This window comes from Puma concolor, chromosome B1 (assembly GCF_028749965.1).
Source record: "Puma concolor isolate L17-30 chromosome B1, mPumCon1.1.hap2, whole genome shotgun sequence".
Lineage (NCBI taxonomy): Eukaryota > Metazoa > Chordata > Mammalia > Carnivora > Felidae > Puma > Puma concolor.
In genome coordinates this window covers 148014317-148040764 of record NC_141670.1, presented here as the reverse complement: position 1 = coordinate 148040764, position 26448 = coordinate 148014317, and the positions used below count along the sequence as shown (strand labels likewise).

Below are 26448 nucleotides of genomic sequence, written 5' to 3'. Positions count from 1 at the left end.
TTATGCTTATTAATAGTTTAATGTATGAAGGAAACATCCAGATTTCTGAATATGAAGGTACATATCTCACATTAATTTAAGTCTACATAAAGTAGAGCCTCTATACTGACATATTGAAATTTACTTTCTGCTTAGCCTTTTCTGTTATGTAAACAATTGTACATTTATTTGCCATTCTAAAACTTCAGGATCAAGTTTACATAATTTTGCTAAATTTCCGTGTTTGCTCAGAAGCAGTTTACAGTACTAAAACCAACCAGCCAAAGAACAGCTTCAACAGAAAGTTATGTCCAAAGGGGAAGAGGGAAAGAAAAAAAGAAAAATGATAAGAAAAATGCTAACTAAGGTAAAACGGATGGTGGTGGGGAATGGGCAGTCACAAATGTTCACAGAAAATAGGTCAGTTAGTAACTTCTTCTGCAAAAAGCCTACACACTTCAGTCAAGCACATCAGTAGAATGATTTGGGAGCATGAATTTTTTTCGGCCACTTGTGATTTCCTCTGAATGAAAAGGAATCTGCAGGCTAACAAGCCGATCCTCATCAGCCGAGCTGGTTCATATGCACACTGTTCATGTGAGGTGCCCAGGGTCCAGTCCACACCTATGAAAATCGAGCATACATTTTATTAAGTGTTACATCTGTAACACATATTTGATAAAAACAAAAATTAAGTGCTCTTAATATCTATAAGGTAAAATAGCTAAATCTCACTCAATCTGCAACACGCTTAGAAACAATGAAGAAAAGCAATGATAAGCCCTTAATTCTCAAACAGGATCTGATTTATCATTTTTTAAAAACCATTACCTGAATACATATAGACTGATGATTAAAGAAGGAAAATGAGACAAAGATATTATATATACACCAAAATAAACTAAAATACACTAATAATTTCTGTAAGTTTTCAGAGTTCTACATTGTTTTGCAATTTAAAATACTTAAAAGAAGTAACCTCTAGATGGCCCTTTTCACACCATTAGTAAATTTTGATGTATAAAATTTTAACACTTTGCAACTTAAAATCTTTTGCCTACCATCTGCTACCCAATGAAATATATTATGCCTTTGGTACCATTTTCCACATCTCTCTACTGTATTTCAGCTCTATTAAATTTCCCTCAATTTCCTCAACTTCCCATATTCACCATACTCCCTCACTACCATGATTTACCTGTATCCTGTTTGTCTTGGCATCTCATAAACACTAACTAAATGTTCACTGAATGATCAGCCTTACCGTTTGAGGGCCATTATTTTCTGTGGAGCTCGAAACCATCTTTATCAGGGAGTTCCAAGAGGGGTCTGCAGCATGAGGGCCATTAAATATGGGTCCTCCAGCACCATCAGGAATAGGTGCTACTGGAGGAATCATTGCGTTCCCATACACAGAAAAAGGCATACCCTTAAAAAAGAAGCAAGCAAAAATTATGCACATTAGTCATATCTTCAAGTCACTGCTTACTTTTCCCAATATAACCAATGGCATTAAAATTGCTATTTGAAACTTCATCTTATTTTGAAAATACACATTATCTAGGTAATCTAAAAATTATTTTCCATCATATGATTTCTTCTAGCATTAGATTATATATAAGCCTAATACAAAATGTTTTGTCAAAGAACATTTCTCTAAACAACTGGGACAATATCAGGATATAAATATTTATATTTTAGCCAGATTTTGACATATAATTACAGTCTGAAGCCCACATATCATCTCATAAATACTTACCCACTTGGAAGTAAAATAAGGCTAATAATAAGAAAAACATTTAGAAATATAAAAATGCTTATTTAAGTCACCATTACCCCAACTTTAGGAAAGTCCATGTATCCTGCAGGAACATGCTGATGGAATGTACCAGAAGGAGTTACAATTCCTGTATTCTCTCGCTCCATTGCTTGATGCTGTGAAAACACTCCTGGATCGGACATTGGCCTATGAATCATGGGATTTCCCATCCCAGGGTTACACCAGTCTACTTTATCTGAGGGAAAACAAAGAGGCAGAAAAAAATAGTTGGTGATATTTAACATCAAAAGACAGCAAAATAAAGTCTTTTCTGTATTTTTTTTCTAGAATTTTCCACATTGAATTGTGCTTCCCTTTAGAATAATGACCTACTTTTATATATTTACTGCAGTATTTCCGTGTTGGTAGGTAGTGATATAATAGGCTAATAAAATAACCTAAACACTGGTTATTACAAAAGAAAAACTGCTAAGGTAAGATAAGAGCTGGAGTCCCAGGAAAATACTAGTTTCTCCTTAATACGGTGAAATGGAGAAAACAATATGCTTGTATTAGACAATTTCCAGAATGCAATGATAAATTCAATGGGAGATCACATGGGAATAAAAAAATGGCGTGAACTCTTAAAACTGATTAGTCAAAACGAAGAGATATGAACACAGATCTTTTAAGAATGACTGTAAAAGTTACATATTACTTATGATATTTTAGTTAGATGCATAAACTTAATTTCTAGTAGGCAGGATAGCAAGTCTTACCTTGATTGCCACCAATCCCTTCAAAAGACCAGATTCCACTATGCCCTACTGATGTAGATAAATTACTCCCAATAACAGATGGAGCTGAAGTTCCAGTTTGCCTGATACGTGCAGAACGTTCAGTCCCAATAGGGACTGGAACTTTTCTGTCCTGAGAGACGTTGCTGGGCTTCTCTGACCCTAAAGGTACTGATGATGGGGCAGGCGAAGGTGCACGAACTCCAGAGGATACTGACTGTGCAGGAGAATCTAGAGAAAAGATATTTTGAAATAGTATACATGTCATCTATAGAGTATACATGTAATTTTGTAAAATCAAATCTTAAATCCTGAAGACACCATAAGTATGTGTTCTCTGAGGAAAATGAAGCATGAAAATAATGCTAGAAAATTATGTATACTGAAATTTGGTTAAGGTCCAGGACTTTGCAATAATTTTTAAAAATTTGATTCACAATTTTTCCATTTAGTTACATGACAGAATGTAAAGATGTCCAACTACACATGTGATATAACCCATTAAACTAATTAATATTTAAATAAATTAATGTTTGACACTGAGTAAAATAAACACCAGAGCAATAAGAAGACAATGTTTAAAGTAAAAAAGGTAAACACCACCAAAATAGAGGTGGGGAAAATCATGCCTGTATTGGCAATTTCCAAACTGTACTCCTTGAGAACACGTGTCCATTGGTATACAATGACGAAAACAAAGGGATTCAGGTATCCAACAAATTTGGAAAATCTAACATAAAAAAATTAGTTTCTTTCAATCAGGACTTCAAGAAACCTTAACATGCTAATAAAATTCCAACAGAAAGCTATGCCTCATTGCCCAACTTTGTTTTATTGTATCACATGGTATTCCACAGAGCAAGCTTTCTGAAATGACAATTTAAGCTTTATGTATCAAAACAAGGTGAGTTCTTAATATAGTCAATGTGGGAGTATTCTTTAGTGATTCAATCTCTTCATGTACTACAGAGAAGAAAAAAATAAGAAAACCAAAACTTTATTTCTTGTGAAAAGTTTAAGTATCAAGCACACTTAAATTTAAAGAGGGTATAAATGGTGGAGCTTGAAGCTTAAAAGTTCAGTTACCTGCCTGCCTATCTACAATTTACTCATAACTGCCTGACTGTATGCCCTAGAGATAGTCATTTAATACTATTTTTCCATTTAGCCATCTTTTTTACATTTACGTTTTCCGTGTGTGTGTGTGTGTGTGTCTATATTCCTCCAAAAGGATTCGGGTAGCTAATAAATTTGCAAAATCAATCAATCCATCTATCTATCTATCTACATACAAATACATATACCCAAAAGCATATTGCTTCTACTTCCCAAGCTATGAGAATCTGGAGGAAAAAGAAAATTCAGTGATATTATTAGCCTAAATATGCTTAAAAATGATTTGCTATACATATTTTAGAATCATATAGACTTGGAAAGTATTATACTGTGGAGATCAATGTTGTCTTACTAGTGCTTACAGAGGTCCACTTAGGCTAAATCAATAGTACCACCTCTCTCAATGAGTTGTGGTGATATTATTAACCAAAAAAAAAACAAATGTGAAAGTACCTTATAAATTGTAATTTATTATAAAGATATAGATAATGGGAAACAAAAACATGAAACTTCTGAGCTTATCTGTAAAAGTAAATCAAGAAAACTTTTACCATTTAATAAAAAATTAAAATATATCTCCTGTGGGGGCAGCACCTGGGTGGCTCAGTCAGTTGAGCATCCGACTTTGAGTCAGGTAATGATCTCCCGGCTTGTTAGTTCAAGCCCCACATCGGGGCTCTCTGCTGACAGCGCGGACCTGCTTCAGATCCTCTGTCCCTCTCTCTTTCTGCCCCCTCCCTGCTCACGCTCTCTCTCTCAAAAGTAAATAAAACATTACAAATATATATATGTGTGTATATATATATATATATATATATATATATTTCCTGTGGTCATGGATCCATTAGCATTTCTTGACAGCATTACTTTTAACAAATCATAACAAAATAGAAAAGCCAACTAAGTGTCTTTGAAGCAACTAAAAATATTTTAAAATTCACCTTAAAATTACACTGGTATAAGAGGGAATTCTAAGAAGATGGAGGTTCAGCAAGCAGCAAGTTTTTTTTTTTTAATTTTTTTTTTTTTTTTTTTCAACGTTTATTTATTTTTGGGACAGAGAGAGACAGAGCATGAACGGGGGAGGGGCAGAGAGAGAGGGAGACACAGAATCGGAAACAGGCTCCAGGCTCCGAGCCATCAGCCCAGAGCCTGACGCGGGGCTCGAACTCACGGACCGCGAGATCGTGACCTGGCTGAAGTCGGACGCTTAACCGACTGCGCCACCCAGGCGCCCCAAGCAGCAAGTTTTGATTCTTCACAAATCCTTCCATAAAACAATCTACCAAGTAAACAAAGCCAAAAACCCATGGATAACATCTATAACAAACCTAACAAAGTATCCAAATGAATTGAATAATACAAGTGAATGGGACAAATCACCAACAGCTACAAGACCTCTGTGTTGTCAGCATCTGTGTGAAAAGAAGCAATTCTCCAGACTTAAGAACAGAATAGGAGAACAACAAAACAAAGGTAGTCAGAGGAAAAGCAGAAAAGGCCAATCAGAACAGCAGGTGAAAGTGGGATACTTCTGCCTATGCTGGGTAACTACAAGGGATTTACAATAAAGTCTGAAGAAGTCAGAGCAATAGTGGCCCTATGAACTCTCAAAAATATCTGCTGAAATCTCATTCCAGAAAAAAGCGCCACACTGATAGGAAACTTCTGGGAACAGATTCCAAATTGAGCAGGAAAGAGACAACAGAGCAAATCAAACACAAGATCATTTAAGAGAAGGCAGAGGTGAGGGTGGTGGGAGGGTAAGGATAACAAAGCCAGGAAATATAATGAAGTACAAGGCCATATTTGTGCATACTTACCTAAAAGACAAAATTCTAGAGCTTTTAAGCTAGAAAAGATATCTGATCCACTTATCCTTTCTAAATATTCAGGAAAACTCATTTCATTTAAAAATGTGATGAGTTCGAGCCCCGCGTCGGGCTCTGGGCTGATGGCTCAGAGCCTGGAGCCTGTTTCCGATTCTGTGTCTCCCTCTCTCTCTGCCCCTCCCCCGTTCATGCTCTGTCTCTCTCTGTCCCAAAAATAAATAAAAAACGTTGAAAAAAAAAATTTAAAAAAAAGAAAAAAAATGTGAAACAGAATATAACTGAAGCCAAATTCCATACAAAGCTATTTATGTGAACTAACAGAGATATGAACCCATAACATCTTACAGACAATAAAAACATGCCAGAAAAAAAGCTCTAATATTCCAAAGGTGTATCAGAAAGAAAGCTGTATTCTAAAATTCTAATGTGGGCTAAGAGAAATGAAAGAAAAACATATGAAAAACAGCATAATTCAGTAAAGCTGGAAACAATGACAAAACTCGGGAAAGTATTGGAAATAAGAGAATATTCCAGAAGGTGTAAACACAAGGGATAAAGTTTTAGGTTTTGTTTTTTAAACTATGTACCAAAAGGGCATAATTACATACCTGAGAAAAATCAACCCATTATAACTAAGGTCAAGACAAAGTCAAAGGTAGTAGGCAGGCAAGAAGGATGGATGGATGGAATGATGGACAAATGAGTTCTACCTCTCCTAGAATCACCCCCAGAAGCCTGCCCAATCCTCAGTGTTAGATCTAGTCTCTCTTTCCTTTCCTGAATCCTTCCGAAAACAAAAGCAAAACAAAGCAAAATAACAGCAACCCTCCATGTTCTGTTTAAATGGACAGAATAATGAGGCCTGCCTGCTGACTTGCCCCATTTAAGAAATCTGTCCTCTCCACAGATTCTGCCAATCTCATAGCCATATTTTTATCAGATGACTGTTTACTGCTTCCTCCCTGCAGGTTTACTGGACTAATCTGAGTGAAGAATGATCCATTTCAGGCCTGGAGAACCTTCTTTAGAAAAAGAATATAAAATTACAAACACAAAACTAGGTATACGGCTTTGGCAGGGTCCCTTGGCAAATAAGGTACCCTGAAGCTTAAACTTCATTGGCTTCGTGCTAAATCCATTTCGGTTTTGAAATGACAACAGGTCCTGAAAGAGCAGAGTGACTTACACATTTAAAAAAAAAAAAAAAAAAATGTTCCTTCAAGAAAATTACTCTGTTTCTTCATGCTTCTGTTCAGTGTTTACTGAACTACCATTGATAATGAGATTAATGTGGCTGGTCATGACTAGCTTACAAAAATGTTTTTAAAGGAGAAAGAAAACAGAATAGAAAATACCAGCATGCGACATACATTGTAAGGATAACAACTGTTTTGTAAATATATTATTTCAACTACACACACACACGTATATTGTGTCACAACGTAAAATTAGTTTCTTCCTTTCAAAATTATGTTTTACTGCTTTTTGATCTGACAACAGTTTTATAAGACTGAATGTCAACACGGCCCATTGACTAAATTTGCCAAGGACTGAAATGCACAGACTAGAGCCAGTGATCAGTACCAATGCATGAGCTGACTGAGTGTTGGTAAAACAGATCTTAGTAGTTTGAGTGGAATAAGGGATCAGGTGATCTCTACCCAGCCTTTATATGCAGAAGGTTCTTGGGTATCACCAATCTATTATTCTGGGGCCTCAAGAAAGGGTTCTTTGCTTTCTAACAAAAAATTTACAGGAAGGGTCTTGTATCCGCCACATCCCAACTTAACTTGCAAAGTCCTAATATCTGGTGTCCTAAAGGAGAGGGAGTGAGAAGATGTATAGACTATATGGAGAAATATGACAGAACCTGTTCAAGTACATAAAACCAGACAAATACATTATGAAAAATAAGTCACATGCTTCTGTGGTTAGTTCTACAACAGCATCCAGAACGGCAACTTTTAAAAGTATGTAGATAAATACTGAAAACAAAATCTTGAAAGACTAGAAGAAATGAAAATACAAAATTACATTCCTATGAACAGATTAACAAACTAAATGGTCATTAAAAAATAACAGTATTAAGATCTATACTAAGTGAAGAAAGTGCAGACTGGTTAAAAATTCAGTATTAGAGGTAAAAGTGAGAGTCTTGCCTGAATCACTTTAATGGTTGCAAAACAATGACTCAAATCGTAACTCCCACATGTATGAGTTGTCCTTATACTGTAAGGAAGAGAGTTCCCATGTAAAATTTTAATTTCTTAAAAAAAAAAAACTAATTAAATTAAATTCTAAAATCTTATTCATAATCATTATGAACTTATGGATTCTTATTTTATCCCATGAGCTGCCATTATTCATTATGGTAGTCAAATTTTCCTGAATTTGGCCAGTGGGAGTCCCTTTAGTAAAGCTGCTTCCTGTGTGTTGCCATGTCCCCATCATTTTAAATAATTACTAACACGAGAAGACTTTGCAGGCTCCCCTTATGCTTTCCCTCCCCCAACTCTTGAATCAGCTAAGAAAGCCTAGTTTCTGGGGCACCTGGGTGTTTCAGTCCTCTGAGCATCCGACTCTTGATTTCGACTCAGGCATTATCCCAGGGTCATGGGATCAAGCCCCATGTCGGGCTCTGCACTGAGCATGGAGTCTACTCAAGATTCTCTCTCTCTCCCTTCCTCTGCCCCCCTCCCCCAATTGTGCTCATGCGCTCCCTCTCTTAAAAAAAAAAAAAAAAAAAGCATAGTTTCTTTCAGTGGACAAAAATATTTAACAGATAGATAGAAACACTGGATGTGCTCACTGCTATTAGAGATTAATTGTTTCTAGGCCCTTTCAGTAGATAGCGCTAGAGGGAAAATTGCAATTTTATATGATTCACTCCAGTATATAGATAATTGAAAAATCATGAGTTCACAGTGATCCTCTAATTTTAATCCAATTCCATAGGGTTCTTCCTTGCCTTACCCCATTTTACACCTCTCTTTTCTCACAGTGAGGACCATGCATCCCAGCATCATCAATATACTTATTAACCCAATCCTATAATAAACCCCATAATTTTAGAACTGCTTATCCGTAACATTATAAAAATCACATGTCCTAAGCAGAATTGAAGATTTGTCTGAAATCTCGTCGTCTTTAGAGTGAAGGGTATATAAAGTACTATGTTCACAAGTTTTTTGAATTGTTCTATTTTTTTTTTTTAATTTTTTATGCTCATTTATTTTTGAGAGAGAGACAGAACATGACCAGGGAAGGGGCAGAGAAAGAAGAAGACAGAAAATCTCAAGCAGTCTCTGTGCTGACAGCGCAGAGCCCAACGCAGGCCTTGATCCCATGAACTGTGAATCGCGAATCATGACTTGAGCTGAAATCAAGAGCTGGACACCCACTGAGTGAGTCACCTAGGCTCCTCTGGATTATTTTTTTAGTAGGTTTATGTTAATAATTTGCAATATGGATAAGTTTGTTTCTATTTATGCTCAATTTCAGCATTTTTCCTTCAACAAAGTTGGGTGTGGTGTTTTTGGAATTTATAAACATTAACATCATTTCAAAAGTAAAATTTTTACATTACTCAGACAAGTGCTACTTCTTCCCCCATTCCCTTATAATCTGCCTGAAAGGATGATGAGGAATAAGAACACAGTCTCACAGAAACTCTACACAGATTACGTACTAATTACAAAGGGAAAAATTATAATTTGACAGTACAGAAACCTGGTATTCATGATCTTAACAAAATGATTCAAAGTTAACAGTGCCAATAATGGCACAAACTTAACATTTTATACTTTCTAATGCAATATACTGAGATAAGGACACAACATTGACTACACACTAATATTCCTGTCAAAAACACTTAGCCTAAATTTAATCATGAAGAAATATCAGAAAAACAAATGAAGGGGAATTTTATCATCAACTGACCTGTACTCTTCAAAATGTCTTTCTTTGGAAGACAAAGAAAGACTGAGGGAACAGTTCCAGAATATTTCACACTAAAAAGACATGGAATTCAATGTAATCTGTGATCTTGATTTGAATCTTGGATGAGAGGAAATAATATTTATTATTATTTAAACTATATAATTTAAACTATATAATTATTATTATTTATAATTACAATATTTATAATTACTAGGTGTTATTGGGACATCTAGTAAATGTAAATATGGACTATGTATTAGCTAATACTGTCCAACATAAAATTTGCTGAATTTGCTAATTGTACCATAGTTGTAGCAGAGAATTTTCTTATTTTTAAGAAATATAATCCTTTAGAGTATTCAGGGGAAAATAGCTTGATACCTGCAACTAACTCTAAAATGGTTCAGAAAAAAAATTCTATACACCTACACACCCAGAAAATGAAAGAATGTGGCAACATGTTAACAACTGGTGAATCTGAGAAAAATATATAAGGGTTCTTTGTACTATGCTTACAAGTTTAAAATGATTTTTTTAAGATAGACCTGAGAGACAAAGTCTAATGTAATACATTTACCCTGAGTGATTCATGGTTCGAAGGGAAAAAAAATGTATAAAAAATGTTTTAGGGCAATTGGGGATATCTGAATAGGAAGTATGTATGACGTGACATTACTAATATTAACGTTTATTTGATAATGGTATTGTGGCTGTGTAAGAAAATGTCCTTATTTTTAAGATGGACACTAAAGTTTTTAGGTCACAAGTGTCATATCCGAACCTTACTTTCAAATGTTTCAACAATAAAAAACTGGAGATTACATAAAATGGAGCAAAATGTTTAAAAAATTGGTTATTTAAAAAAAATTTTTTTTTCAACGTTTATTTATTTTTGGGACAGAGAAAGACAGAGCATGAACGGGGGAGGGGCAGAGAGAGAGGGAGACACAGAATCGGAAACAGGCTCCAGGTTCTGAGCCATCAGCCCAGAGCCTGACGCGGGGCTCGAACTCACGGACGGCGAGATCGTGACCTGGCTGAAGTCGGACGCTTAACCAACTGCGCCACCCAGGCGCCCCAAAAATTGGTAATTTTAAGGAGTTAACAATTGAAAGGAATATGGATGCTTCTTAAAGTATTCTTTCAATTTTTCTGTAAGTTTGAAAATTTCTGAAACTTTTAGAAAATTAAAAAAAAAATTTTTAATGTTTATTTCTGAGAGAGAGAGAGAGAGAGAGAGAGAGAGAGAGAGAGCAAGAGAGCGCATGAGCAGGGGAGGGGCAGAAAGAGAGGGAGACACAGAATCCGAAGCAGGATCCAGGATCGAGCTGTCAGCACAGAGCTCGATGCAGGGCTCGAACTCGTGAACTGTGAGATCATGACCTGAGCTGATGTTGGATGCCCAACCGACTAAGCCATTCAGGCACCCCTGAAACTATTTGAAACTTCAAAAAATGTTGGAATGCATCAATGAAAACAATTTTAATAGCTTCAGTGATATTCTGTATCAATCAGCAATGTATTAGAAAACTTAACCTATATTGGTTGCATTGTTACAAAAAGCACAATGTTTTTTCAACCGAAACAAAAATCAAATAAACATAAAACCAAACCAAAAAACAAAAAATAAAAAAAAAAACAATGAAAAGCCCACACAGTGAAACAAACTATAGGGCAAAACAACCTATCATACTTTCTGAATTTCATCACAAAATCCCTGAATTTATTTCCTAAATAAATATTAATAAGTATGTTTTTATTATGCATAAAAACAGCCTCTGCTACTGAGAACCCATTCTAAAGATTAGCTACCAAAAATTTCAGAGTAATACTTACGCACATGAGCAGGGAAGGGGCAGAAAGCGAGAGAGAAAGAGAGAAGATCCTAAATCCACCCCAAGCTAACAGTATAGAGCCCGACGTGAGGCTCGATGCCACAAACTGTGAGATCACGACCTGAGCAAAAATCAACTGATTGACCCACCCAGGCACCTACCCCTCAGGTTAACCCTTTCCAATGAGCAGTCATGTTGCAATTTTAACTCCTTTTCTCCCAATTCCTATTTTTTCATGAACATGAAAATCAAAAATTATCCATACACACACACACACACACACACACACACACACACACACACACGAATATGAATCACCTATATGTAGACATCTTAAGGAATATGTTTATTCCTATGATGGTTTAGTTTCAGCTCAACATAGAAGACACTGATCCAGATCTGTTATATATTTAGGTATAAAAATTAATGTTAAGAGGAGTATAAGAAAAAACTAAGCAGGTTAAATCATTCAAAAATTATAATGTATTTCAGACTTTTTAATCATTTGCTATTTATAAAAATGTTTGTTCCTCTGTTCCCATTTCATTAGTCTTGATATATTCAAGACTTGTTCACAGCTCGTAAGTCATCTTTTGTCTTTGCCCACTTAAAACCTGTTGCTCTTAAGGAAACATATACAAACTCTTATTATGGAATTATAATGTATAATACTCACCATTCGATGCTGATGAACATGGAGTCAACAAACTAAGTGGGGAAAAATGTTGTCTGTTAAAGTTAGCAGCTGCGGGTGCTCCTCCAAGGGGTGCCCCAGGTCCATACATTTGACCTCCTGAAAGGTTTGAGGCAAAGTTTCCCAAATGTGTAGAAGAAGGTGTTACAGAACCATATGGCGAGTCCATGTTGACAATACCTGAAAGACAGAAGATAATTTATAATAGTTACCTGTAGGAGAAGAAAATTAAAAAAAAAAAACTAAATTAAAATTAAGAGACCTCTAAAATACCCCCAAATATTTTAGATTTCTCCTTGCTATTTCTTCCAGTCCATTGACTCATTTTCCCTTCTATAAAGAGAACTATAAAAAAAGGAACAATTATCAAGGAAAATTATTTTTATATTTAATTTTAATATATGATACTTTAATTATAGAATACATGTAGATTTAATATCAACATTGGAATTTCAACTGGCCTAATGGCCAAGGAATTACATAAAAACTTATCTTTAAAAAACTCAGGAGGGAGAGAGGGATGACTAGGCAAAGCAGAGACTATTTCTATGACACTGAAAATATTGTGTATGATACTATACTGATGGATACATGTCATTAAACATTTGTTCAAACCCACAGAATGTAGAACACCAAAAGTGAACCGTAATGAAAACCAGACTTTGATAAGGATGTGTTGATAGAGGTTCATCAATTCTAACAAATGCACAACCCTGGTCAGGGATACTGATAATGGAAGAGGCTCTGCCTGCTGGGGGCAGGAGATATGTGGGAAATTCTGTACTTTCCTCTCAATTTTCTCTATGCTTTTCTGTGAACCTAAAAGTGCTATTTAAAAAATAAAGTCTAGGAGCTAAGGTTCCCAGCAGCTGGCTCTGGAGAGCATGGGGTCCCGCAGAGTAAAGATTTAAATCCCAAGGTCATGGCAAAACATCTGAAGTTCATTGCCAGGACTGTGATGGTACAGGAAGGAAATGTGGAAGGTACCCACAGGACCTTAAACAGAATCCTCACCATGGATGGGCTCATTGAGGACATTAAGCGATGGCGGCGGTACTATGAAAAGCCTTGTCGCCGATGACAGAGGGGAAGCTATGAAACCTGCCAGTGGATCTACAACATGAAAATGACTCGCAAGATCAACTTCTTGATGTGAAAGAACAGGTAGATCAGTGGCAGTGCTGTTGAGGCCTATCCACCTGTATCCTTCCTATCTCAAACCCCATTTTTTCTTACCTTTTTTATAATAAACTCAATCATGTATATGCAAAAAAAAAGTCTAAAAAAACTATAGGGGGAGAAAAACATAGCTATACTTCTACAATGGACAGATCTGATGATCAGCATCTTAACTAAGTGGCCATCCTTTCTATAGCTAATAGTGAAACAATCTTCAGTGAATGCCTCCTGATGTAATGCAGTGTGAGGTTCAAAACATCACCCGTTTGAAGTTCCTGCCAAAAATGTTTGACTTGAATGTAATCATGGACTAAGGAAACAGATGAATCTAATCTAAAATGTGGGACATTCTTCAGAACAACTGGGCTCTTCAAAGAATTCATGTCAAGAAAAACAAAGGAAGGTAGTGAGATTTTAGACTGGGGGAGACCACAGAAACATGGCAGCCAAAAGCAATGTGTGAACCTTGATTGAATCTTGGATGAAAATAAGAAAAGAAAAGAAAAGAAAAGAAAAGAAAAGAAAAGAAAAGAAAAGAAAAGAAAAGAAAAGAAAAGAAAAGAAAAGAAAAGAAAAGAAAAGAAAAGAAAAGAAAAGAAAAGAAAAGAAAAGAGAAAAGAAAAAAAAGAGAAAGAAAGAAAGAAAGAAAGAAAGAAAGAAAGAAAGAAAGAAAGAAAGAAAGAAAGAAAGAAAGAAAGACACAAGCACAATGGTTATATATGGGAGGATGGTACTGCATATTGGTTGGTATTGTCTAATTAATGTTAATTCTCTTGAGTGTGGTAATAGTGGTAGAACTGTGAAGGCAAACATGCCTGTTTTGCTGACCTGAATTGAGTAGTATTCCCAACAGACTCTCAAATTAAACTTCATGCTAACTTTGGCTCTAATCAACTATACACCCCCAAAAACCTCAGTTCCTTTATAGAGCTGGCCTTTTTTCCCTACCCTACCACAAAATAAGAATTTGTTTCCTTTTTCTCTAAATCTTAATTTTAGTCTTTCTCAACACACTACCTAGAATTCACCTTGTTTTGAAAAGTGAAGTATTTTCAATAAATTCCAACTATCATAAATATGAAATATAAAAACATTTCCAATGCATTGGCATATGATGATCTCTTAATTCTAACATTTCAGTACTCAAGAGAAATTGTATTATTTTGTAAGTACACATAAATACTTCCATCAGTCCCCAGCAAAGAAACATTTACTGACCATGTTCATTACATTGTATTCACATGTCACAGGAATAGGTAAAAATTACATCCAGTTCCCATTAAATTTAGAAATTTTTAGTCCCAGAATGTCATCACTTCAATAACACAGATCAGGTTAGCAGCATTTCTGCAAAAGGCTGAATAGTAAATATTTTCAGGCTATCATTAAAGCATGAAAGTAGCTATAACACAATATGTAAATGAATGGGCATGGCTGTGTTCCAATAAAACTTTACTTATGAACACTGAAATTCAAATTCCTATTTTTTTGTGTCACACAGTATTATTTAAAAAATATTTTTAATCATTAAAAAAATCTTACACTATTATTAAATCTCAATTTTAAAACGTAACAAATGTAAAAATAGGCAGCAGGCCATTTTTGGCCCATGGACAATAGTTTGTCTATCTCTGGTATGGCTTATCTTTAATTACTTGAGATGTTCACATTAAAATACATAGCTCTAGAGGCAACTTGGTATCCCAGATTGGACAATGCAACAGAAAAAGAACATTATTGGAAAAACCGGTGAAATCTGAATAAAGTCTGTAGTCAATTGTACTGTACCAATATTAACTTCTTAGTTTTAAAAAATAAAGGATTATATTAAATATTTATACTAGGGGAAGATGGGGTAATTACAGAAGAATTCTTCTATAAATTTAAAACATTTCAAAGTAAAAAGTTAATAAAAAAAGCAATCACTTACAACTAGGAGATCTTTCTTTAAGGTCTCTATAAATATCAGCATCATATTAAATGATAATAGAGCTTTCCAAGAAAACAGATATATTTGATATTGTACTTTCTATTACGGTAGCCACTAGCCATATGTGCTTATTAAATATTGAAATAAGGCCAGCTTAGAGTCACAATGAAAAACAGTATGGAGACTGCACAAAAAATTAAAAATAGAACTGCTATATATAAACCAGCAATTCCACTTCTGGAAATATAGCAAAGGAAACAAAATCATTAACTCAGAAAGATATCTGCATTCCCATGTTCACAGCAGCATTATTACAATAGCCAAGACATGGAAACAACCAAGGTGTCCATCAACAGATGAATGGATAAAGATGTCGTGGGTGCACATGCATACATATGTGCGCGTGCATGCGCGCGCGCACACACACACACACACACACACACACACACACACACACACACAGAGGAATATTATTCAGCCATAAAAAGGAAGGAAATCCTGCCATTTGCAACAACATGGATGGACCTGGAGGGAATTACGGTAATTGAAATAAGTCAGACAGAGAAAGGCAAATACTGTATGATCTCAATATGTGGAATCTAAAAACAAACAAATGCATAGCAAAAGATCAGATTTGTGGTTACCAGAGGTGGGAGAAAGGGGAACTGGAAGAAGGTGATGAAAAGGTATTTATAGGATAAATGAGTACCATAAGGATGTAATGTACAACATGATGACTATAGTTAACACTGCTGCAGGATATATATGAAAGTTGTTAAGAGAGTAAAATCCTAAGAGGAAAAAAAAAATCACAAGGAAAAATAATTTTTTCCCTCTTTTTTATTGTATCTATATGATGATGGGTGCTAATTAAACTTATTACAGTAATCGTTTCACAATATAAGTCAAATCATTATGCTGTACACCTTAAACCTACACAGTGATGTATGCCAGTTTTATACAGTTTTCAATAAACGGCTAGTTTGACCAAGAGGAATTTCTAATTTTATTCAATTTTAATTTGAAGAGCACATACGATTAGGGGCTACCTTATTAAAACTATGTGGCTCTGTGTTTTTCTCATTTTTTTTATTTTCTTTTTTTTATATTTATTTATTTTTGAGAAAGAGACAGAGCATGAGTGGGGGAGGGACAGAGAGAGAGGGAGACACAGAATCTGAAACAGGCTCCAGGCTCCGAGCTGTCAGCACAGAGCCAGACGCATGGATGGTGAGATCATGACCTGAGCCAAAGTGAGACGCTCAACTGACTGAGCCACCCAGATGCCCCTGTTTTTCTCATTATTTTAAAAACAAAAAAGACAGAAATGAAATCAAATTTTAAAAAGCTTTATTACTTTTTGAAATAAACCTTTTTTAATTTTAACTTATTAAAACAAAAAAGACTGCTTTATTTTGAGAGAGAAAAATATATCTGATGAAGAAAATTATCTGTGGGAAATTCAAGATAAAGTCCACTGTGGCTTCTAAAAAGACTTTTTTAAAAAACGTCATACTTGGAGCACCTGTGTGGCTCAGTCGGTTGAGCGTCTTACTCTTGGTTTCAGCTCAGGTCATAATCTCAAGGTTTTGTGGGTTTGAGCCCCGTGCTGCCAGCACAGAGCCTGCCTGGGATTCATTCTCTCTCTTTCTCTCTCTCTCTGCCCCTTCCCCACTTGCGCTGTTTCTGTCTCTCTCAAAATAAATAAAAAACTTAAAAAAAATAATAATTAAAATATAAAAACCCATACTGAACACATCTAATACTCAAAACAGCATTTGAGTGAACTAAATACAACAATCTCTATCTGGCCCATTCATGGAATAAAAATATTAGAAAATGACCAAGAGTTTTCCTATCACTTGTATACAGGAACAGCTGCAGAATGTTAGAAAATACAAACTCACCTGAGGGACTTGGAGCGGGTCTCTGTAATGGTGGTCTAAAACCTGGAGCTTTGGAAGTATCAGACTGATGTAAAGGATCTGAATTTGGCAAATATGAGGATTTTCCTGATAGCATAGATTCTGGCGTTGACTGAGATGAAACAACAGATCCTCCCCAGAAGGCATGAGCAGAAGTAGGGCTGTTTTCGAACAATGTGCTAAAGGGCCCAAATGGTAAGGGGGCACTGAAATTGGGAGCAATAGGCTTATTTGCTGGATGTACTGAATTTTGACAAGCACTTTGTGTACTTAAGGTTGAAGGTAGCTGGACAGAAGAGGGAACACTGTGAGGTCTTTTAATGTGATTGACACTTAGGACTGCAACAGATGAACTCTGCACTGGAGCTGGATTCTTGTGAGGGGCCGTTGTGCCATGAGAGGGTGGTCTAATAGCAGGGGTTTCCATTTTAGGAGCAGGCTGGGAGCATCCCATTTGTGTCTGAGGCATAGGGTAAGTCACTGGGGCAGTAGAAGGCACCGCCACTGGAGCAGAACTTGTTGTTGCTAAAGGAGGAACAGTCATTCTAACTTCCGGGGGAGGAACCTGAGACTGCTGAAGAGGTGGTCTTGGCTCCTGAGAAACAGATCCCGGAGGTTGTTGCTGAGTAGAATGAACTGATGAACTCCCAGAAGAACTGCTGCTGTTTGAAAGTCTACTGTTTGCTGTTTCTACTACTGGTGGACTACCTGCTTCCTGTTCAGAGGAAGATGCCCCTTTATTTGGAGATGCTGTTCCACAATCCAAAGGGCTGTTTCTAGAAACCCCTCCTGACTGGGCTGGTGGTGATGGGGAAGATGGGGATGATACTGGGTAGTGTTCTTTGGCAGTAGGCATAGGATATGTGGCATTTGTGGGTGCAGTGCTGTTGTTGCTTGCTGTGGTTGTGACTGTTGTGGTGGTGGCATTGGATGTCTTCACAACTGTGACAAAAAGCTGCCTTCTGACAGAAGGTGAACTTGGACTGCCATTTGTAGATGTACCAGGCACCGTTGAAGCTGATGAACTGGTTGTAGTTGTTGGACTTGAAGTTAAAGAACCTGCTGAATTCACCTGAGAACCACTGCTATTCTGATTGCTATGGCGAGGCACCATGTGAGGCTTAGGCGAGTTAGTAGCTCTGGCAGGGCTCAAAGGCCTGACAGGAAAAGGACCCCAAGTGGATTGAGCTGGTGGAAAAGTACCTCCAAAGTGGGTCATGGGCAACCTTGGTGGACGGATCTGCTGGAAAGTCTGAGCAGCAAGCAAAGCATGTGCAAACTGTGGAGGAGGATATGCTAATGGAAGAGAAACTGGAAAACCAGGCCTCACATTATTCACTGGGTTCTTAATGGTTTTATGAGTAGATGCAGAAGAAATTGCAGGCACCGTGAGTGCTGTGGCAGTTTGAGATGTTGATGACAGAGCTACAGTCGTCATTTTAATTCCCATTAAGGAACTGTTAGCAGCAGTGGTGGTAGGTGCTGATGACCCTATTTTGGAATTTGCTGAGGAGCTTTTCAAACGATTCTTTGGAATAAGTTCATCAATTTCTTTGTCTGGATCCTTGATCAGAGCATTGATCAACTGAGTTGCCTGTCTTGTTGATTCAGTGCCACCCCTGTAAATTGACCAAGAAGAAAAAGTTAGGTCCAATTTCCCCTCCTTTTTAATAGGTATAGCCTAAATTCATTTGTGTGAGTGTACACATACATACAGAGAACAAATAACAAAGGTTAGGCAGCAATTTTCTGACTATTCTTGAGGTATTCTGCAAACAGGGCAATAAACTGGCCTGGTATGCCACTATAGTTTTCAAAGGAATAGTAAACGACTTTTCAAAAATGCATTTTGCTATTGTTTCCTTAGACTAAGAAGTCATTTTCCCATCGTAAAATGCATTACAGTTAGAAAAACCACTGCACTTAAAAGCCTATGTAATCCATAACACTATAATTAAACAGCTGGCCAATGTTAAAAGCAATATAAGTAAACAAAGAACAACAACAAAAAAAACTGAGTAAAAAAATAGTGTTTTATTTTAAGTCCCGGTACCTAAGATGACCCCATCTATGACCCCCACCTCTGACTAAACTCTATTAGAATGATTCTCATACTTCCTCTGAAAAGATGTCTCAGAAGGAGAGAGGAATCCTGACAGGGCCAACAATGGGCATCAGATCAAACCCTAGTGTTAAATCTTCAGGAAAACATTTGATTGCAAGGAAAGCCTTATGGAAACCTTAAGGGGGAAATTACTCATAGAAGGTATCTGCTTCCCTCTTGTCTAGATAAAGCAGGTTGGGACTACCCACCTATCCCAGGAAAGGGAAAAACAAGATAGGAGAATAAATACAAAATAGAGATGGCTAATTGCCTCCCTTAAAGGTAGACTATATAACTATCAGCTCCTAAGGGGCACCTGCCTTTCATAACCAAACTTATCATTTCTTAGAATATCCTATCTTTATTTAAAGGGGATTAAGGTATAGACATCTTCAATGTAAGACAAATACCCATTTCAGAGTTAAATCTATTACTGACCTCATAGTCTAAGGATACAACCTCAGAATAATAAATCTCAAAAGTTAATTTAAGGGCAAAAGGGAAACCTACTGCTTAAAATGGGTAAGAAACCTATTCCTTCTTAAAAAGTCTCAGAATAAAATTTTAAGAATGTTGTAAGAACAGTTTATGTAAGGAAAAGATTATCTAAGCCTCTGTCACACACTCACAAAAGAAAAATTCTTTAGAGCCCTTTGAAATATTTCACGAGCATATGAATTAGAGAAAAAAACTGTAAAGGTTTTCTTCTCAAACACTAATCAAATTCCCATTTAAAAAAAGTATGCTATTAAACACAAAGTTCCAGTGAAAACTCAAATGCTTGTATGTCATTAAAGTATAATGCAGTAAAACACAAAGGGAGAAAACAAAAGAGACAAAGTTTTGCCTTATGGTTATTATCCGGTCTCCTGTCTTGTCTTTCTGCTTATCAATATCTATGTGTGCACCAGTGAACTCCCGAATGGCATTAATATTACAGCCTCCTCTTCCAATCACTCTGGATATCACAGTTGATGGAACAGATACTTTCTTTGACCTGTTTAAAAGTTGCAAAGGTAAATTAAGATATATCACTAATATCAGTGGTTATGATTAAAATATTGAGGAGAGAGGATTACTAAAATACATTTCTGTAAACACAGAATAGATTACTGTTGAGTTAGCCTCTTCTATCTATTCTTACTCTAGGTGATAAAAGACAACTAAGTGACAGGAGAGAGAAAAAATGAGAGAGGTCACGTAAGCAAGCGCTTTTATCATAGCTTCTCATCTCATTACCAAAGATGGTTTGTTTTTTGACTTTCATCATTTGTTAATATCTATAAAGTACATACTATGTAGACATGCACTGTGTTAGTGCAAATACTAATGGCAAATAAGACAGACATAGGTTCCTGCCCACATAGACTGACTATGTAGATACCAAGTAGGAAAAGAACATCATGCCATGAGTGCTCCAATAAGGTATCATGAAGATACACTGGTTGGGGCACCTAATCCAGCCTGAAGAAACAAGTAACGCTTCTTGTGGGCACTTCTGGGTGTTTGACTCACATTCTTTTTATTCTCTAGTATATAACTGAAAGGATGATATTAAAAATGCATTGTTACCTTGTATTATTTTAGAGGAATCAGAAGATGAGCCAACCATGCTTTATTGAAGAAGCAAATTATTTATTTAGAATGGTAGATTAGATATTAAATTAAAATGTTGTATTTTTTTTTTTTTAATTTTTTTTTTTCAACGTTTATTTATTTTTGGGACAGAGAGAGACAGAGCATGAACGGGGGAGGGGCAGAGAGAGAGGGAGACACAGAATCGGAAACAGGCTCCAGGCTCTGAGCCATCAGCCCAGAGCCCGACGCGGGGCTCGAACTCACGGAGCGCGAGATCGTGACCTGGCTGAAGTCGGACGCTTAACCGACTGCGCCACCCAGGCGCCCCAAAATGTTGTATTTTTTAAAAGGTAAGGTATGACCCCTGTACTTTTATATACATAAGTTACTTAATAATTCCTTTGAAGGGAATAATAATAAGTCAGTGATCATTACTTTCAAATTAGTTAAGAATTTCTTAGTATACCACAATATAAAATACATGGAGAAAAACTGAGTTACCATACTTTTGTATAGACAGTACTCTAATGTTGTGATTTTGGTTAGTACAAAAGAAGTGTGTGTATGTGAATGAGTGCGTGTGCGATGTGCACGAATGTGAGAGAGACAGAGATGAAGATAGAGATGGTGGTGTGGGGAGGCTTTGGTCAAAAATATGAAAAAAAAAACTATACAGTGCATTGTGGGATTAATAGGAATAAGTTTGGTTCATCACAGCTCTTAGTTCAAATACTCAAAACTGTAATTTTTTGTTGGAATTTGTGAGAAGTTCTTTAAAATAGGTTATTGGGGCGCCTGGGTGGCGCAGTCGGTTAAGCGTCCGACTTCAGCCAGGTCACGATCTCGCGGTCCGTGAGTTCGAGCCCCGCCTCAGGCTCTGGGCTGATGGCTCAGAGCCTGGAGCCTGTTTCCGATTCTGTGTCTCCCTCTCTCTCTGCCCCTCCCCCGTTCATGCTCTGTCTCTCTCTGTCCCAAAAAAAATAAATAAACGTTGAAAAAAAAAAAAAAATTAAAAAAAAAAAATAGGTTATCAAAGATTTACAATACATCCTCTGTGGGATCTTAGGACCTTTTAGTTTCTGGGATACTGTTTTACTTGTTTAATATACATAACATTAAAAATTTCAAGCAAACTATAAACAAATATTTTAGTCCTAAAATTCTTAAAATAAAGATATCCTGTGGTTTACAAACAACAATAGTTTAAAACCAATACTTATTCATTCTTCAAATACTTACAAGTATGTAAAAGATACCACATACTGGGCTCTGAGATTACCAAGTTGAGTACTCGAAACACAATTTATCACCTTAAAGTATTTACATTAGTTTTCTACCAGACAGCAAATACCTAGGGTCAAGCAGATACTGCAATTATGTAACTTTTTAAAGTAAAATCTCCTAATTTTAAAAGCATTTATATCCAATTGTTTTTCTCATCTACAGTACGGTATAGGCTATCTCTGTTGGCTAGATTCAGATTCAGCCTAGGGCCACCAGTTTTCTTTGCAACCTTTGGAATAGTTGGAGGAATCTAACTGTAAGGTAAACAACATCTCACATATAAAGAATGAGAAAAACAAGGAACAGTCACTCACCTTCTTACAACTTCCTTCCATCCTTCTTCCCTCTTTTGTCCACGCTTAGGACTTGCTACTGTTAACTTCCCATTTGGAGAGGAAAGGGGAGACGGACCAGATTTTGTGCAAGTAGACAGAGAATTACTGGTCACTTCATTGATAGTCTCTGACAATCTTTAACAGAGGGGAAAAATACATTAAATACAGAATATAGAGCTTTCAATAATAGAGGCAATCTATTACATAATTTTATTCTTTTATTTTGGAATAAGTATGGTAAACAAATGAAGAACTTATTTTTCACTTTTCAATACGTAGCATGATATGAACAGACAATTTTTAAGAAGATACTATCATGAGGTCAAAATTAGCAGAGATGAATTACAGTAATAACCCCTGAGAAACCATAGTCAATACTTTTCATGGGCTAAATTTAACAACTAAAATAAAGAAGTTACATAGTAAAAATAATTTTATCTTTCATTAACACAAAACTTAAAAAATAGCTTATTCTTCAATTAAAATGAAACTGTGACTTCTTTAGCACAAAGACAAACCCTTATTTTGCCAATTAATTTGCTTGCTTTACTAAAAATTTTCAGCAACAAAGCATTTCATGATGATACTATAAATAATAAAAGTGAAAATTGGGACTTACTTTATTGAAGCCTTTCCAGAAACAGATTTTCTCTCCTCTTTTGGAAATGTAACCAGAACTGATGGCTGCTTCTTGCTGGTCATCGTGGTAGTCACCACAGCAGGTGAATGATTGTCACTCTTTCGGCTGCTGTTGCTGTTACTACTTTCATCACTGCAGCTGGAAATCCTCATGTTATCACTGTCCCCACTCTCGCTGGTACTGCTGCTCTTGGACTCTCCATTTACCTTCTCTGGCTGACTATATGAGATTGGTAGTGGATCATCAAATATAATCTGAACATTTTCTGGAGTAATTTTATTTTTCCTGTTTTTCCTCTTTGAACTGGTTGTGGTTATGGTATTATTTCTTTTACCATGGGAACCTGCCAAAGTTGTCCAGGTTGCAGATATACCTATGGTAGTAGTGGTTGTGGCACTTGGAGGCTCTGTCAAGACTTCAGGCTCATCTGTAAAAGTAGTAATACCAAGTTAGACAGTTCTAAGTGATTCAAAATATATTTAGCTTTTTTTTTCTTTTTTTAAATGTTTATTTACTTTTGAGAGAGAGAACAGCACGAGCCAGGGAAGGGCAGAGAGGGAGACACAGAATCCAAAGCAGGATCCAGGCTCTGAGCTGTCAACACAGAGACTGATGCGGGGCTTGAACCCGCAAACCGTGAGACCATGATCTGAGCCAAAGTTGGACGCTTAACTGACTGACCCACCAAGGAGCCCCATAGAATATATTTAGCTTTAAGCACTTGAAGAACAATAAAATCAGGAGTTACTTTGCGACTATTAGATGACAATTAGATGTAAAGTCATCAATCATTCCAGCATTCGTTAGTAATGAAATAGATATGATTGATCTCCTCTCTGTGCTAAGTCCTAAACAATACATAGTAGGCAGTTATAAAAAATATTTAGGGGACAATTTGGGAAATGTGAATAATTACTGTATATCACATATTATATAATTATTAAATTTCTCAGGTATAATAATGTTATTGTGGTTATATAAAATAATGTTCTTTTTCTGGGAAATACATATTCAAGTATTTAGTGATGATTCTGCATGGGGTGCCCAGTTTACATGTAATCTATTCAAAAAGAAAGGAAAAAAAACAAATTGAACTAATGTGCCAAAAATATTATAAGAATCCAGGTGACATATAGGTGTTCATCATACTAATCCATAAACTTTTCTGTAGTTTGAAATTTTTCAAAATAAAAGGCTGGAGGAGAGAGAAATTACACACACACACACACACACACACACACACACACAACACACACAACACACACATACTACGTATATATTTGGTGGCTTACTGGCAGTGGTTTCTCCTCACAATATTTTCAATATCAAATAATCTTTTCGTTAGAATCCAGTTAAAATAACTCCCTCAGTTTGAGAAAATTCTAAATATGTTTAGGATTATCAATATTATGGAATTACACTTAATTTTGTAGGTATAATAAATGGTATTGTGATTATGTAAGCAAATGTCATCCCTAGGATAAGTGTTGAAGTTTTATAGGTACAATGTCAAGATGTTTGCAACTTAAATTCAGATAGCTTAGAAAAAATATACACATATGTTTAGAAAGAAAAAAAATAAAGCAAATATGGTAAAATGTTTATTTTTAATATCTAGGTAGAAGGTACTCAGGTGTTCATTTTATCATTCTTTCAATTTGTAGCTCTGAAATTCTTCACAATAAAAAGCTAGGGAGAAGTCAATAAATGAAAATAGCACACAATACTTAAGGGCTAATGACAGAAATCTACTTTTACCTTAAGTTATTGATATTTAAGGAAATATCATTTTGAATACAATGTATTACATAAATCAAATTAGATGGTAAGTTAGAGAAAATACCTTCAACTTTATGCTTTTCTTTTTCTTGAGCAGCTTGGAGTTCAAAGTTCTCTTTATTTTTGGCTTCGATTTCTTCTAGTTTTCTTCTTTGCTCTTCCTTTTTCTTTCGTCTCTTCTCCTTTCTCTTTTCTCTTTTGGCAGCCAAGGCCAGCCTCCGGCTTTCTTCTCTTAACTATTAAAGGATAAATAAAACAGATTTACTTTGTAAAAAAAGTTGTCACACAATGTCATTTTATCATAAGAGAACTAGAATACCATAAAATTCAAAGTCATCTAGTTCAATTTACTGTTTAATCAAGATTATAGTCGAATTGCTGTAAAGAGAAAATAATATTTTTAAATGTCAAGATCAAATTAATGATATAAGATAATCTAATTTTAAAATGGATAAATGACAGATACATAGCTTTCACAATCACTAAAAAATGTAAATTAAAATAATAAGTTACCATGTTTTATTCATTAATTTTGCAAAATTAAAAAAGGTATCATGGATCAACACAAGTTTGGGAAAATGAGTTCCTTCCTATACTGCTGTGGGTATAAATAGTTGTATTTTAGGAAAGGTAATTCAAAAGCCTCCTGTTAAAATTACAAACTGCTTATCCAAAGAATTTATTCTACAAAATAACCATAGTGAAAAAATAATTTCTATTGCAGAGCTGATTATAGTGGCAATAAATGGAAACAAGGTAAATCCATCAATGCCAAGAATGGGGGGAATAAATTAACAACAGTACACATTCACAAAATACTAGGCAGCCATTAATGGGGCAGCTGGGTGTCTCAGTCAGTTAAGTGTTTGACTCTTGATTTTGCCTCACGTCATGATCTCATGGTTCACGGGTTTAAGCCCCGCATTGGGCTCTATGCTATATCAGCACCAAGCCTGCTTGGGAATCTCTCTCCCCCTCTCTCGGCCCCTCCCCTGCTTGCACATTTTCTCAAAATAAAAAAAAACGTGAAAACAATTTTTTTAAGTGTTCTATACTTGGTAATATGCTCCCAAATTACACTGGTTAGAAGAAAAGAATGCACATGGCAGTCCAATGATCTCACTTACTGGGAAGGGAACCTGTTATGTGGCTCTGTTTGTAGAAATAGAGAAAAAGGCAAAGAGGATACAAATGAAAGCTAATGACTACTCTAAAGTGAGCCTGGAGGAGGGGTGGCAGAAAGATGGTGGCTTTCAATTTTATATAACTGTACCCTGTTTCTATTTGTGAAAGTGGGCACTTAATGGTGTTACTTTCATAGTCAAAACAATGAGTAAGAATAAAAGTATAACATCTCTTAATAAGTGACATTAACAATTAAATTTTCCTCTTTGATTCATAAAGTGAGAAAATCATCTTCAAACTGTTTTCTTTCCTTGTCCTCTAAAAGATGTTTTCAAACTGTGTACTCCCTGCCCATAATCTAGTGTTTTGTGTATTATGTGTACATTTAAATATATGTGTCAAAACAATGACACTCAATTTTTGGAAAATGTCACAATATGCTAACTAATGAAACCAGAGCTCAAATATAAGCCCAAAAGACAAATCATTTCATTTTTGTTAAATTTTTTAAGGTTTTTGCTTTTGCTGGACTTTACTGTCATTTCAAATTATGTCTGTTAGGTACCTGAAAGTTTCTGCCCACCTTGAAAGTTTTTACACCCTGGGGCAGTGCACCAT

At 35.9% G+C, this 26448-nt stretch overlaps 1 protein-coding gene and 1 pseudogene across 7 annotated transcripts in view; one reads left to right on the top strand and one right to left on the bottom strand.

Moving 5' to 3' along the window:
- ANKRD17 (ankyrin repeat domain 17) overlaps window positions 1–26448 on the bottom strand; it is a 166244-nt gene continuing 139796 nt past the window's right edge. For all 7 annotated transcript variants that reach the window (XM_086704865.1, XM_086704866.1, XM_086704870.1 and 4 more), the window contains 10 exons: window positions 24770–24941; window positions 22906–23353; window positions 22266–22421; window positions 19937–20086; window positions 16968–18604; window positions 11934–12131; window positions 2518–2766; window positions 1816–1994; window positions 1244–1408; window positions 1–603 (listed from right to left, as the gene is read on the bottom strand). In XM_086704865.1, the coding sequence (XP_086560991.1) occupies window positions 544–603; window positions 1244–1408; window positions 1816–1994; window positions 2518–2766; window positions 11934–12131; window positions 16968–18604; window positions 19937–20086; window positions 22266–22421; window positions 22906–23353; window positions 24770–24941 (3414 nt within the window). In that variant the 3' untranslated portion in view covers window positions 1–543. The remainder of the gene's footprint in view (window positions 604–1243; window positions 1409–1815; window positions 1995–2517; window positions 2767–11933; window positions 12132–16967; window positions 18605–19936; window positions 20087–22265; window positions 22422–22905; window positions 23354–24769; window positions 24942–26448) is intronic.
- On the top strand, window positions 12874–13242 carry LOC147581935 (small ribosomal subunit protein bS21m pseudogene; annotated as a pseudogene).